The 14,730-nt window shown below is 36.6% G+C and overlaps 3 protein-coding genes across 4 annotated transcripts; 2 read left to right on the forward strand and 1 right to left on the reverse strand.

Annotated features, from left to right (window-relative positions):
• Window positions 1-639: 639 nt before the first annotated feature.
• On the forward strand, window positions 640-7,213 carry LOC121982396 (ER membrane protein complex subunit 2-like). Its single transcript, XM_042535433.1, has 9 exons — window positions 640-912; window positions 2,527-2,591; window positions 3,565-3,613; window positions 4,546-4,640; window positions 4,930-5,015; window positions 5,113-5,172; window positions 5,259-5,340; window positions 6,626-6,739; window positions 6,816-7,213. The coding sequence occupies exons 1-9, from the start codon at window positions 726-728 to the stop codon at window positions 6,984-6,986; spliced, it is 909 nt and encodes a 302-aa protein (XP_042391367.1). The 5' UTR covers window positions 640-725; the 3' UTR covers window positions 6,987-7,213.
• Window positions 7,214-7,750: 537 nt separating this feature from the next.
• On the reverse strand, window positions 7,751-8,649 carry LOC121982398 (brassinosteroid-responsive RING protein 1-like). Its single transcript, XM_042535434.1, has one exon. The coding sequence runs from the start codon at window positions 8,647-8,649 to the stop codon at window positions 8,182-8,184; it is 468 nt and encodes a 155-aa protein (XP_042391368.1). The 3' UTR covers window positions 7,751-8,181.
• Window positions 8,650-9,043: 394 nt separating this feature from the next.
• Window positions 9,044-10,197, forward strand: LOC121982399. Of its 2 annotated transcripts, none has more exons than XM_042535436.1 (3): window positions 9,044-9,223; window positions 9,298-9,486; window positions 9,634-10,197. In XM_042535436.1, the coding sequence occupies exons 1-3, from the start codon at window positions 9,044-9,046 to the stop codon at window positions 9,670-9,672; spliced, it is 408 nt and encodes a 135-aa protein (XP_042391370.1). In that variant the 3' UTR covers window positions 9,673-10,197. The 2 variants fall into 2 exon arrangements, with proteins under 2 accessions (XP_042391370.1, XP_042391369.1); XM_042535435.1 differs by having other exon boundaries at window positions 9,619-10,194.
• Window positions 10,198-14,730: the final 4,533 nt, after the last annotated feature.

Below are 14,730 nucleotides of genomic sequence, written 5' to 3' on the forward strand. Positions count from 1 at the left end.
TCCATTACCTGATTCGCCTGTTGAGAAGGAATTATATATCATATATGTGCATTATATAAAGTGAGAGCAAGACCTGCAGAGGAACTTATTTATATTGAGATGATTGATGATCATATTTGTAGGCCAACTTAAAATTTTATTTAGATAAATGGCATGTGAGTTCTTGAAATACTATTTTAGTTGTCTACTAATATCTAATCCTTTTATAAATAGATCATCTTATACAATATTAATATTGAAATGCGTACATTTAAATAATTGAATTTTACGATTATATGATGTATTTCAAACTCTAATAAATCAGATTTTGTCGAGTGTAATAATTTCTATGTCAATTGTTGTGGAACTAAATGGCACAAGTTTGAAAACTTTAAAAGGATGTTCTGATAAATTTTGAATTCCAAGCGTTTTTTTTAAATGAGTTTAAATCCACAAGTTTCAATGAACAAAGAATTTTTATGAGCCAGAAATAATAGTTTTTAGATATACTTGATAGAATAATTTTTTTTAAAAAAATGTTTTTTAATGTTACATTTATTCGATAAATGAATTAGGTAACAAAATAAATATACGCGAAATCATACCCTTGCGGGCCGGGCCCGCCTTGCGTTATCACCCGTTAAGTCGTACGTGGGTTTCTTTTTGTTGGTCTATCGATCAGAGTCCAGAGACGGCGGTTCTCGATTGTGGTGCCCCTCTCTCTGTGCGTGCGGACTTCGCCGGCGATGGTGGGGGCGGAGGAGGCGGCTCGGTTGGATCGGCTCGAGATCCAGGTGGAGAACGGCGGCGGAGGGGCGTGGGAGTACCTCTGTCTTGTCCACAAGCTCAAACCCCGGCGATCCGACAAGGTCCTAAAGCACGGCCTCGCCATCCTGAACGACCCCAAGGCCCGATCTAATCTCGGAGGAGAAGGTCTGTCCCGTTAGTTGATATAATTTGTTGGTGTTTTCTTTATAATTATTGGAGATCGCTTCCGAGCTTCCATAGATCGTAGGGCTGTAAGATGAGATGCCTACATCCGGACTTTTGAAGCCTGAATACACGTCCCCCTTTGGCTATATGCGTTTTTGTTTTGGTGTGTGGGCGACATTGTTGTGGGGGAAATAGTAGGGTAGTCGATTAAGAGAATGAAAATCTCACCCTGCCATGGAAAATGTTTTTCTCGAATTTGTGCTAGTAGATCCAATCAGTTTGTAGACGCCAGTTCACGTGCCAAAATTTTGTCTGCGGAAAATTTATTCCTATCAAATCAGATAGGTAGTCTTCCGTTGATATCTATCTCGTGTGGAACTATGAAACGCTGTACTTTTTGCCTTTTTGGTAGCATTGATGTGCCTGTTTCAGTGTAATTCACCTCGTACCAGGCAGCTTAAGCATTTAGATAGGTTGTAAATTCCTGGAACTGAACTTTTCTATTGGTTGGGCAATAAAATAAAGAGCTGAGCTACAAAGCCTACTGATATTCAGGTTTATGTCACAATGATACTTTATGTTATTTTAATGGAACTACTAACTTATTAGATTGGAATTTTGCATATTCTTTTCTCCATGAGACACAGAAAAAACATTCAACAAATGATTAGAACAGTGAGGTTGAATGTTTAAGTTGATAGCCTGCTGTCACAAATAGCCAGCATTTCTGGCAGATTGTAGACTATAACTTGAGGCATCCACCATAGAATTCATGTGGGCTTTAAGTTGAGTTCTGATGAGAATGTCTAGTCCACAGTTGACTTGTAGATTAGTTGGCACATGTATTGGGCATGAATTAGGTTATATGTAGTTCTTTCTTTCATTGGATGTTCTCTGACAATCTATCTTCAACTGGAGATATAATTGTGGAGGATATCTAGGCATTTTTTTTGGCTTCACTGCTACTACATTTGGTTGACAAGTTATAATATTGCTGTGTAGTTTGGATCATGGTGTTGCTTCTATGAAACAACACAATCCAAAGTGAGTTGCAAGTTTTCTTCCTATTTCAGTTTGTCACTCTCTTGTTTGTTTTGACTTTTGATATCAAATGATTTAGCATATAAACATAACTAACTGGAGAATTATAAAGAGAACTTACGTCATGATAATTCAATTATAACGACTAAAGTGTCTTGACTATTTGGGATCCTGTTTGAGATTGGGTACATCTATCATATATTCTGTTAAGCTCTATGGAAAGCCACACCAATTCCAGGTTATTTTAGATACCAGGAATTTTTTGAGCTTTACCTTTCACATTCAACTGCTAAGGCTAGTGTCAATTTGGATAAGAAACAGTTTAGGGTCACTTTACAGCTTGACAATTGGTTATTAACTATGTCAAAAACCTCATGATTCATGGATGAGTTTCTTAATCGTATTATTGCTGAAATAAGTTATAGGTTTTGAAGGTCGATTCCTTCTCAAACTATTATACATGGTGCCTTTTTTCTGTGGTTGCCAATGCAAACATATGTAAATTCACATGTGGTGAAAAGTCAACCTGAATAGTGGATGAAAAAAATATTTACAGTTTCTCTTTTAATACAGAATGGACTCTTTATGAGCAGGTAGCCTTTGCTGCTTTTGATTGCCAGCAACACAATGTTGCAAAGGTATTCTCTCTCTCTCTCCCCCTCCCTCTCCACATGTGCGTCCACATACACATTTCTAGCTGAACCAGCATTTAATTATATTTTACTTCCTTGAAGTTTATTTAACTTGCTTTCAGATTATGTGATATATTTTCCAGCAACACATGATTTTGTACACACACATCCTTTATCTCAACCTACATAATTATTTGTATTTTATTAATTTATTTAACACACAGATCTTCTATCTCTACCTATGTATCCAATTGTATTTTGCTTCCTTGCAGGTATTTTTACTTCCTCTAAACAATAGTTGTGTGATGCACTTACCAGCAACACATGATTGCATACACACATAGCTTCTCACAGAGTGTGCACATCCTTTATCTTGGCCCATATATTTAATTAAATTTTAATTCCTTCCTTGAAGGTTATTTTATCACTGAGCTATAGTTCATGGTGTACTTTGCAGAAACACATGATCTTGCGTGTCATGTACTTTGAAGCTTTGTTTTGTGTTTGTACCTTCACCTTTATATGTGCCTTTTATATGATTAGTTTGGAATATTTTTTTTATTGACCACTTGACCCCATTTACACTTGGTATATGAATCTATGTTATTTTTCCTTTTTTATTGTGCGTAAAAAAGTTATGTTCAATCTCTCAAGTTTTCATGAAAAATTTAGCATGAGGACAACTAGAGGTAACTGTTAGAATAATTAAACAAATGCATGTCGGCTTGCCGCTTGGACTATTATCTTTGTTTTTCTCAAAGTACCTTCTGGGAGTCAAGTTTTTATTGCAAGTTCTTTTTTCAGAAAGTCGGAGAAGCATTTAATGGTTATTAATTATGAGTGATTGGTTGGGTAAAAAAACCATGTTTCAATCAATTTCTTTTTAATTTTTCAACATTTAACCTTCTTGCAGTTAAAGCTATCACAACTTTACCTTGGAATGTAGTTCCTATAAATTACTTATTATCCTTTTTTGCAGGATTGTGTTGCAGTTCTCTCTAAGGAATTCCCTGGAAGCCTAAGAGTTGGTGAGTTTTTCTAATTCGTATTGTATGTTTTTCACAAATATTAATATACATAATACCTAACAGTTATGCATCTACTAAAATGAATAAGCAACTATATTATTTTTATTGGTGTCAACAAGGTAATCAAAACCTTATTAAGTTACTAAGCCTATGACAAAATTTTGGGGTTTTTGGTCCTCAATTGATCCCCTAGGATATCTAAAAGATTCAGCACAGTAGGCCGTGAAGTTTCAAATATTTGTGTCTCATTGGTTATGCTAAGCTAACCTTCTATGCAACCGTGAGGCATGATCCAATCGCCCCCACGAGCGTAGCCAAGTTGGTACTCGGGTGACGAGTTACCATAATAGGTCTCAGGTTCGAATCGTGGGGTTTACCTCGTGCTAGGCGGCCCCCTTACCTAGCCGAATGACTCCTTGTGATTTACTCCCTTCGAATGTGCTTGGGGCGGTCTTGGAGGGGTCCTTGGGGTGACAGTTATCACCTTTTGCCACAATGAGGGATGATCCAACCTGCAAAGTACTGCAATTGAGCATCCTTTGGGTTGCATGTGGTCTTAACTCTTAAATCAGGGTTCATTTTATTTTCTTGTCAATAGCATGTTGACTGGCGGTAGGGTTACCATATCTTAGGTTCCTAAGAATAGATCCTCAAATTCTTCAACCATTACCTCTACCCTGCTTTTTGCAATGCCAATTGAATGTCATTGGTTTGCTCTTGTGAAATACCTTGTTGCAAAATCATATCACTTGAGCAAATTCATAGGTACACAATAAAAAGAATTTATAGTATTCCATAAACAAGACACAGAGGATGCAAAATCTTTTGTGATTTATTATCAATATTTAGTGTATTGTGATTTTTGGACCTTCAAAATGTTAATTTTATCACATTCAGTAGTTATCTTTTTTTTTTTTTGCAAAAATTCTCAGGAAGATTAGAGGGGATGCTGCTTGAGGCCGAAAATTCATGGGCTGAAGCAGAAAAAGTATATGCACGCCTTCTAGAAGACAACCCACTTGATCAGGTGCTGCCTCAAATCTCAATCTCTGAATCTCCTCTTGTTTTATTCAGAGTTTTGAATGGAAAACACTTGGTTATAAGTCCAGATGTTAAATTCTTATTAGCTTGGGTTGTTAGCATATGTTAGATTAGAGTTAGATGACGATACTATTTAAGTTGTGGAATTGGATGCAACTCTGTTATTCCCCAAAGTTACTTGTTTTTCTTTATTATTTGTTTGTTCTTTAGAAGTCATGACTTTGTTATGAGTTTCTTGAACAATGAATTGCAAGTCTTATACCTATACTGTGCAGATAATCTACAAGAGAAAGGTTGCTATTGCAAAAGCACAAGGAGATTTGAAAGTTGCTGTTGATTTTCTCAACAAATACTTAGAAATGTGGGAACTTATCCATTACTATAGGAATCTGTTCCATTACATTACAGTAGAATTTTTTTGTTACTAACACATTGCAAATTGTTTGAAATTGTATCAGATTTATGTCAGATCATGATGCTTGGAGAGAACTTGCTGAGATCTATGTGTCTCTACAAATGTGAGGCATCTTGATTGTCATTCTTGTAATACCATTTAACAAAATTTACTGCTTATATATATATTTGTAACTCCCTCCTCGATTAGGTATAAGCAAGCAGCCTTTTGTTACGAGGAGCTGCTATTGTCTCAACCAACAGTTTCTCTATATCATCTAGCTTATGCAGAGGCAAGTAGCCTTCAACTAGTATCTTGGAAATTGATTCATGTTGTTTAATTTCTGTTCTTTCATGAACAGATGAATCACAATGCATTGAATATTCTTGGTTTATAATCTTGCTGTTCTTGGTATTTTTTTGATTTAAAACGGACACCATAGTAAAGTTCCACTTGATTTCTGTGTGATAATGTAGAGGGTTTATATTACTTTAATGGGCACTGCTATTTTGAAGTATTTTGTGCTTAACAGGTCGATAGTTTTGTTTTATTATTTTGAGGAGTTGCTATAGAAGGGGAGTCTTGGTGCAACGGTAAAGTTGTTACTGTGACCTAGATGTCACGGTCAAGTCTCGGAAGTAAGGGAGGTTACCCAAATCGGGATATATATATATATATATATATATATATATATATATTGATTAGTTGCTATACTTGATAGCAGTGGAGACGCTCCAATTGAAAATGGCAACTTTTGATGGATAAACGTCCATTTAATTGTGCCTCTTATGCGGTTGAGTAGAGACGATAGACCATGAGTTGGAACTTGGGCGTTGGTGAGATGTTCAAGTCTTATGTAAAGGAGATTGTCAGACAAGCGAAAATGTAATCCAGTGAAGGGAGTTTGTGTGAATTTTTTAAACTTGTTTAAATTTGAGACCAATGGCTGGACTTATAGTTATTTGTGTTAGTTCTCTTGTTTTGATGGGATGCAAAATTACTTATCTGTTTTTCAGCCCTAGTCATCTCATTGATTGATGCATTCTAAATTCTGTACAATCTATCTACCAGATTTTTAAGGTTAAGCAGTCAATCTTGAGATTCAACTACCATGTCTGATAAGTAGCATTAAATTTTTCAGTTCAGCGAAAACCAAATGTGCAACAAAGAAAACTATAGAGACAATATCTAAAATATATTTGAAAGGTTGACTTAGTGAGCCTAATCTTATTCTATGTGCAAGCATAAGTACTAGAATTTTGTTTAATTGAGATCCAAGATGTCAATTTCAGGACAATAGTTAGAACCATGGGATCTCTGATTTCCATGGAACATCACGGATGTAAGCTTGGACAAGAAATCCAAGTTTCCCACCGTCCATGTGCCCACTATATCGAGTAGACTTAGAATGATACCTTTTGTTTTCTCTTTGATTCTAGATTAAATAAATTTGCAAATTGGCAACTCAAGCAAGGTTAGATATCGATGATCTATTTCCTTTTTCTCAATTCACAATGGCTTTGAAATATCATACCTTTCCCTGCAAGTGGTTTCTCCTCACAGCCTTCATTGAACAGGTACTTTACACAATGGGAGGCCTGGAAAATCTCTTAACAGCCAAAAAGTACTATGCGTCTGCCACCACCCTAAGTGGAGGAAAGAACACTCGAGCTCTATATGGCATATGCTTGGTAAGACATCCTTGATAACCCATAGCTTCCCTGCGACAATCGGAATCACTGACATTACATGCCCAAATTCGTCCAGTGTAGTGCTGCCATCAGCCAGCTTACGAAAGGCCGGAGCAAGGAAGAGAAAGAGAGCTCTGATCTACCATCTCTGGCTGCAGAAGCCCTGCTGCGTGACTACAAGTACAGGGCTCCTAAGAAGCTGCCTCTTCTTAACAGCATGCTTAAGAACATGAAGCTGAGTTCTTGATCTGAAATATTTTTGTTTAGATCTTTCTTCTTTGGAACTAGGGTTATTTCAAATGCTGCTAGAACACAGACCATGTAGAAGTTCCTCTTGCAAAATTATTATTGTTTCAGATGAGAGAAATTTTTTACTTCTGCAGATCATAATGCCACAAGAAAATTGGCAGAACAACTGTATCAGAGACTGTATTCCTGTTTTCTATGAAATTTCAACCTTCATGATGACCACAAGGCCCAACCCTTGGCATTGTACCCTAGCTCTAGTTTGATTGCTAGAACACTTGCTCTTCGAGGTCTCGGACCTTCAATGCTTCAATGAATGGCAGACTATTGATGGCATTCACTACCAAGGTTACGTGTAGCATGTGGCACATTGTGTTGAATATAAGATTCGGATGAGGTTGAAGAGGCAACATCTTCCCGTGCGCTAACCATGTTGGTTGCTCGATAAAGTAGTTGAGTATCGTCCAAACCCCTTAAAATGCTAGATCACACGTGTATCTATCTCTCAATTTGGACATGAATCAAAATGCATAAGCCATGATTCTTATATCTCAATCTCAGCACTCCCTTCGACATGGTGCATTTATAGATCTTCAATTCTCACCTGGGGCGTGAGCAAACTCTTAACTGAAGGAAAAAGCTGTAAATGTGGAGGTTGGCTATCGACCTATTATCGTGAGCTCTTTCGGATCTATCCAGTGGCAAATAAGCAAAAGGTCACTTACCTTCCAGATTAATCGGATCTAGACACATGTATTAAAAAAATAATGAAAATTAAGATTTCATAACAAATTCATCAAACCTAACACATTCTAACAAGAGTTATAAATTCTTTCTAAAACAAGCTCTGTTTAGCCAGCCAATATGATGTCGCCAAGTCAATAGAATGCACAAATATCGTATCGTTATTCTGAAAGAGGGGGAAAAAAAGCTTTGTTTCAGTCTTTTGGAGTTCACAAACATTCAGCAACAAAAATTTTTGCTGGTAGTCCAGAGAAGAAACTGGGCGTAGGATTCAATGATTCGACTAGACATTGAAACTGATTCCCCCTCGATCGACGATCTGATAGCTGACTCCTCCCTCGATCTCCATAACCAAAATCCCCAATTTCAATCCATCTTTATCGCTCCTCTCCTCCGGAAAAGACCAGGCATGACCGAGTCCGTCTGAGGAATTGCTTCGCCACCCGAGGTTTCTAGGGCGAGGGCAACCCTAGCGGCAGCGGAAGGGAGCAGGGGGAGTCTTCGTCGTCGTCGGCGGCGGGCGGTTCGGGTGGGAACAGCGGGGCGCGGCAGAGGGGGCAGGTGCGCTGCCCGTGCTCGAGCCACCGGTCGACACAGTGGCGGTGGAAGACGTGGCGGCAGTCGCTCATCCGCCTGACCTCGTCCGCGGGCTCGAACTCGGACAGGCACACCGCGCAGCAGCAGCTCTCGCCTCCCGCCAGGTCCCCGAACCGGGTCGCGGGGGAGACCTCCTGGATCAGCTCCGCCGGTACCACAGGGAGGAGTAAGCAGATGCCCACCGCCTGGTGGAGGTCGGCGTCAGAGTCCGAGAGGCCGAGGCAGCGGGAGATCCAGTTGAGGAGCTTCCGCAGGTGACCCAATAGGAACAGCAGGTGGAGGAGCAGCTTAGGGAGCTCGGGATAGCCGGTGGGGAAGCCCATTGCAAGAGTGCGCGATAAGTGTTCGATGAATCCCCTGAAAGAATTGTCGAGAAGGCAGCCTGCAACTCAGCAACTGGAAGTGTTCGTCTAAATGCCTGACAGAATCATACGAACGAGAACAACAAATTGTTTATCAGAAGAATAGCTTCAATTGTTTGAGGAAATGCCGCAGAGAATTTATAAGACAGGAAGGTACAATGTGTTTGTGCAAATGCCCGAGGGATTTTATAGGAAGGGGGATGTGACTGGTAAATGCTTGAGGAAATGCCTGAGAGAATCTCACAGCTAATAAGGATTTTGGGGGGTCACTTTTTTTTTTTTGGCTTTTTGCTCTATGTAGCGGTGTCTGTGTCTGGAGAAGTGGTGGTTGAGTTGGGCACAATTTTGAACATGGATGAAGGTGGAGGTGTGGCCAATTCCATCCCCATCTCTTTGTGGAGAAAAACCAGAAGAATGGCATGTGATGGACCCTGTGGAGGGAAGCATGATTTATTGCTGGGCATTTGACTCATTAGCTGAAAAAAGTTGTTTGGTAGTGCAACATATTATCATCATGACCTTCAGATTTCCACAGGTCAGTTAATTCAGTTCTCAGTAAAAGGAAGAATTATTAGAAATTGTTGAGCAAATACCAGACTTGTTTTTCAGGGTTACAACATTGCCAAAATGCTCTATGTTGGATGCCATTGTCGATCGGCATCGACCAGGCTTTATCGATGTCACAATCGCCTTCAAAGCATACAAGCATCCTTGAACAGGCACTCGGATGGTCTTCTTAAGGGATCCTTTTCATCTCGAAGTTCAAATCCTTTGCCCTTACTCCACCGAATGAGCTCAGTAAGTTAGAAAGCAACTTTTTTTCTTATCTACTCCTATTTCTTTCTCTTTTATGTTCAAGCTGATTTAGACATCTTCAATTTGAGTTGATATACAAACAAATGATTAATTAACTTCAATCACATATCAAAGATGGCAATTTCTCAGCAAGAAGAGATAGACACACACACTCCTCTTGTCTGCTGAATGCATTTAATTCTGCCACAATGCGGGCGCGCGCGCACACACACACCATGTGTGTACCATCACCTTATCTTCTGGTGGCCACCAACAAACAAGCAAAGATGTGGATGCCTTGACATGGAGAGATGGAGAAGGGTTGTGGAATTTGATTGCATTCAAAGATATAGAGACAAGATTTGTTCTCTTAGCTCACTGCCCTTCCCTTGCTGCAACCTCATATCAGAACACCATCATTGTATCTTCTCCAGTGAACTCTCTTTGTTGCTAGGATAAGATTCCTTGGTAAAGGCTGTCAAGGAGTTATTCATTGGAGTGCTCATTCAGTTTGAATTGTTGAACTGGATTGAAATTTTCATGTAGAATAAAATTTAGATTTTTTTTTCCCATATACCATTTTGTGCTTTGTTTAAAGTCTCATTGAATTCTTAATTTAATTTGGACATCCTAGTTGTTAGATTAAGAAAAAAAGATTGCTTGTAGTTGAGATTGTTGGAGAATACTATTATGATCCATGTTTTGTGGCCTTTCAATTTTATATAGAGGATGAAATGATAAAATATGCAATAAAGTATGATGTTTAGATGAGATTAATCCAAGACAAAGATGTGTCAGCATCTTGCCTAAAGTTGTTCCTTCTATAGTACATGTTTCACATCATTTTTTTTTTCTCTTATGATAAAAAAGTTCCTTTTTTTTAAAAAAAAATCTTTCCACCTTTGAATTGAATATCACAGATACAGCACTAGACTTTCCTGGGCATAGTCCTCGTGCTATCGAAGTTGGAGGCAAGAGGGCAGAAATTCATGTGGCTCAATTAAATTTTAAAAAAAAGGTACAACCCTAATTTTTTTATTCAGTCATCTTCTTCTGTGTTTACTTGTGTTAATGAAAAAGAAAGGGAAGGGAATCAAATGAAAGAAAGAGAATCAAGGAAATAAATTTCTTTCTATTGTTTATTATGATAATGGGGAAATAAATTTCTTGTGGAGATGAAGAGCTGAGTGAGGCTTTCTGGCAGGGAAAGGAGGTGAGGATGTTTGTTATGATGGTGTGTCCATCTACAATGAACTTACGTAGAAGATGAGGTGGAAGGAGACGAAATGTAATGAAACACCAAACACACAATAAAATAGAATCGAAACATAGTAATATATAATTCCTGACATAGCTAAGGTTTGAGCATTCAGTTCGATTATCAATTTTAATTATTCAAAATTATATAAATTAATTTTATTATCAGTTGATTATTTTTTGTCATTAAAATCGAATAAATCAAATTGATATCAGATTGTTTTTAATTGTTTTTTTTAATTTAATCAATTTAATAAAAATTTTGAAAAAAAAATAATTTAATCGATTTTTAAAATTAAAAGTTTGAAAATTGAAGTGATTTAATCCAAATAGTTTTTTTTTTCTAAAATTGAATTTAATTTTTTTGAATAAATTTGTTATTTCGATTTAATTGACGTTGATTATTTGGATTTAATTGAAGTTTTGTTAGCACCTAACATCAGCTATGCCACTTCACTCTTCATGGCTACTTAATGGTGAGCCATGTTTCATCAATTTCTTCGCCCAATTGATAGTGGCGGCTAAGGGCGGAGTCAGAATTTATAGTCCGCCCGAGCTACAAATGACCTCTAAGTTATTCCCGGGCTAACATCCCTTTGTTTTAATCGTAAAAATTCACATTATCTGCTGTGGGTCCCCTGGGCTACAGGGCTCCGCTGTTGGTGCTGGCAAGGGGCGGTGATGGTGGCCGCGGTCGCCTTGGGAGGTGGAGAAAATAAGATGGGATCCTTTGTCTTGAAAATGATATATTTTTGTATTTCCTTATTGATTGGATGAATTAAATTATATTTTTAGAATGTAATGTTTATTACAAAAATATCATAGCCGTCCTATCCCCCGATAGTTCGGTTCGGGGATTCTCTGAATCCGAAAAAATAGAGATGGGACAAGGGTGGGGATGAAATTCGAGGACGGAAATGAAATTCGAGGACGGAGATAAAATGACAAATCTATCTCCACCCCGCCCCATTGCCATCCGTACATGGGAGGGAGACAAAGAGCCTAATATTCAACTTAAATTATTGTTATGGCTAATTAATTATTTCATCGAAATGATGTGGGAACATTGAAGACTCACTCTTTTGTCTCATGCTCTCATCCTTGTCTCCACCATGGGGCTAAAGTACAAATTAATATTCTATAAAGTTTTAGATGATTTGAAGGGGTGGTGATAGGGCATTGGGCCTGTGTTGGGCTTAAAATTCATTAATTTTTGGACTGAGACAATGTTCTAGATAAATTGGCATAAAAATAATCAATGACAATGTTATTTAAATAAATTACAAGAGGATTTTATCAAATCACGACCCTTATATTACACTCGAAAATTAAATTCTTTGAAAATAAATTAAATTGTAAATTAATCAGCAATTTATTTTCTAATTTCAATGTTAAGGAGCCTTTAGAACTTTGATTTTGTATAGGTTTAGGGTTTTAATCATGCAAGGTGAATAGTATGGTAAAGAATAACATAAAATGTTTTTATTATTTTTGGGAATTAAAAATAGATATTTTAATTTCCTTCCATTTAAAAAGTGTAAATAAGACACCCCACAATTGAATTTTGTGCAAAGTTAGAATTCTTTGCTTTAAAAAAAATTGATTTGTAAGTTATTGAGGTGAAACATTGGTAATGGTCACTTTTAGGTCTTTGACATTTTAATTTCGTATAAATTCAAATTTTTGACTTGTAAATAATATGAAGTGTTGCTATGTTCAGCCTGTAAACTAATAGTTCAGATCCTCTATCTCTATTTTTTTCTGTCTTCATGTTCCACTATCAATCGGACAGATCAAATTAAATCTCAAAGATGATTTGTACATAACGAGGATATTACACATATTTTAAAGATGTAAATCATCCTTCAAATTTAATCTGATCCGTCCGATCGACAGTGGAACACAAAGATAAAGAAAAATGGGGATAGAGAATTTGAACTGTTAAACTAATAGTTTACATTAATTTGAGTGTCATAATTCTAACTTTAAATAGAAATATGGTACAAGAGAACCTCAACAATTATCTTAATTTGAATAAATATCTATTTAAAAATCACAATCTAAAGTGGGCACATCAAGAGTTTTTTTTTTTTAAAAAAAAAGAATAAAAACTGATAAAATACAATTAAATCTGATTCCTCCAACTGAAAAAAAAAAGTCTGTTTACTTGTTTGAAGGAATCATTTTCCTTTGAACTTTCACCCTCCAATTAAATTGTATTTTGAATTTACTCGGTGTATGAACAAAAGGAAAGGCGGTCTACCTTACCGATTAGTGAGGCAAATATCTAGATTATAAGAAAAGTGAAGGTCTATAGTTTAGATCATGACTTTCGGTCCCTCGATAACATTATTGATTTTCTATATTCATGTGATAAAAAATGATACGCTCATCCCAAATACCATGTTCATTCCAAGGCATTTAGAAGGAAATAAATCATGATAACCTAACTGCGTCTTTTTATATGGAAAAAATTTTATTTCCTATGGAATTATTTCTCCGAATATTCCATCTCTATCGTTTAGTGACAATTTATTGTCTGAGTATCAATTTAGCTATGCCCTCCTCATTTATTTGTATTTAGGGGTGATCACGAATCATGTTGGTTCGATTATTAGGATAAAAAACTATCCGACCCTACTAGATCAGATAATACAATATCAGAACCTACATCCGACGCTAAATCCGGTGATTATTATGTATCAGATATCCGACGGGTTATCAGTTATTTGGATATCTGACCCTATATCCAATAAAATATAAAATATAAATATAAAATAATAAAAAATAAAATATTTTAAAATAATAATAGACATTACTCATTACACGTTGTAGTAGTTAATCGCCAGTAGTTGTTACAACGTGTAGCAGCTTATCGGCAGTAGCTAGTATAACATGTAGCAACTTATCCGCAGTAGCTATTACAACGTGTTGCAATTTATCGACAGTAGTTACTATAAGTAGGAATGATCGCGGATCGGGTTGGTTCGATTATTTGGATAAAAAACTATCCGACCCTACTAGATCGGATAATATAATATCAGGACTCTACATCCGATTCAGTTCGGGTCGATATAAATGGATTGATCGATTTGACGGATTAACTACTCACCCCTACTTGTATTCATGAGTCTAAGTATTTATTATTTTACTAAAAGATGCCTTCCTCATTTACTTGTTCAACCAGTATAGGGGAAAACCCAAAGGCAGGTACAAAAGTGAAATCCCGTGCCACTTTGTCCAACTTCTCAAGCTTTAGGATCCATCACTGAATTGTTTTCCATATAAGAAAGCTACTGTTCAGTTTCAACTCATCTCCCCACAAGCTTTTCATAATCACCATCATAGCATTCTTGACACCTTACTTGTTTTTAGCACAAGTGTTCATCATGTCAAAGTTAATAATGCATCAAATTAGAATGAGATCCTAATGATGATTGATCAAGAAAGAGTTTGTATCATTTGACACTTTTCTTAGACTTTTGGGGCTAAAGTTTACTTGGCTCGTAAGCATTCCTTAGTCCATACCATTCTACCTAACATCCGTAAGGACAAGACAAGAAGCAATCCTGATTGTGATCCACCAGCAATAGAATTAACAAATTAGTCTATATCTGAACATTTGTCATTAGATTCAAATAAGCAATTAGTTTCTTTCCTTTAGTCAATTAATTTCTTTCCTTATAGTCTGAAGAAAAAGGTAGCTTCTTCTTCACTTTCAAGAGAAGCTAAACACGCATTTGATCAAACAGGCAACTTACAGATGTTCAAGTTGTTTTGAGATCATATTATTGAGGATTCAATAATATATCTATACTTTTTACTAACTAATTTGTTATCATTATATTTATCATAAATTATAATGATATTTTTAACAGTCGCATTGTCATTTTTTAAGTTGTTTTAAACTATCCGATATAAATTAAGATTTTGTTTATTATTATAAAATACAGATTCATTAACATCTTTTTTTTAAGTATGCAAAGATAA

This window comes from Zingiber officinale, chromosome 5A (assembly GCF_018446385.1).
Source record: "Zingiber officinale cultivar Zhangliang chromosome 5A, Zo_v1.1, whole genome shotgun sequence".
Classification (NCBI taxonomy): Eukaryota; Viridiplantae; Streptophyta; class Magnoliopsida; order Zingiberales; family Zingiberaceae; genus Zingiber; species Zingiber officinale.

Bases quoted from the DNA above. Each gene is read 5' to 3' on its own strand.
- LOC121982396 (XM_042535433.1), top strand. From the start codon at position 726: ATGGTGGGGGCGGAGGAGGCGGCTCGGTTGGATCGGCTCGAGATCCAG. The intron at 2,592-3,564 runs GTATTCTCTCTC...CCTTTTTTGCAG, and splicing joins AGCAACACAATGTTGCAAAG to GATTGTGTTGCAGTTCTCTC. The intron at 5,016-5,112 runs GTGGGAACTTAT...AAATTGTATCAG, and splicing joins CTCAACAAATACTTAGAAAT to ATTTATGTCAGATCATGATG.
- LOC121982398 (XM_042535434.1), bottom strand. From the start codon at position 8,649: ATGGGCTTCCCCACCGGCTATCCCGAGCTCCCTAAGCTGCTCCTCCAC.
- LOC121982399 (XM_042535435.1), top strand. From the start codon at position 9,044: ATGAAGGTGGAGGTGTGGCCAATTCCATCCCCATCTCTTTGTGGAGAA. The intron at 9,224-9,297 runs GTCAGTTAATTC...CTTGTTTTTCAG, and splicing joins TGACCTTCAGATTTCCACAG to GGTTACAACATTGCCAAAAT. The intron at 9,487-9,618 runs GTAAGTTAGAAA...CACATATCAAAG, and splicing joins TACTCCACCGAATGAGCTCA to ATGGCAATTTCTCAGCAAGA.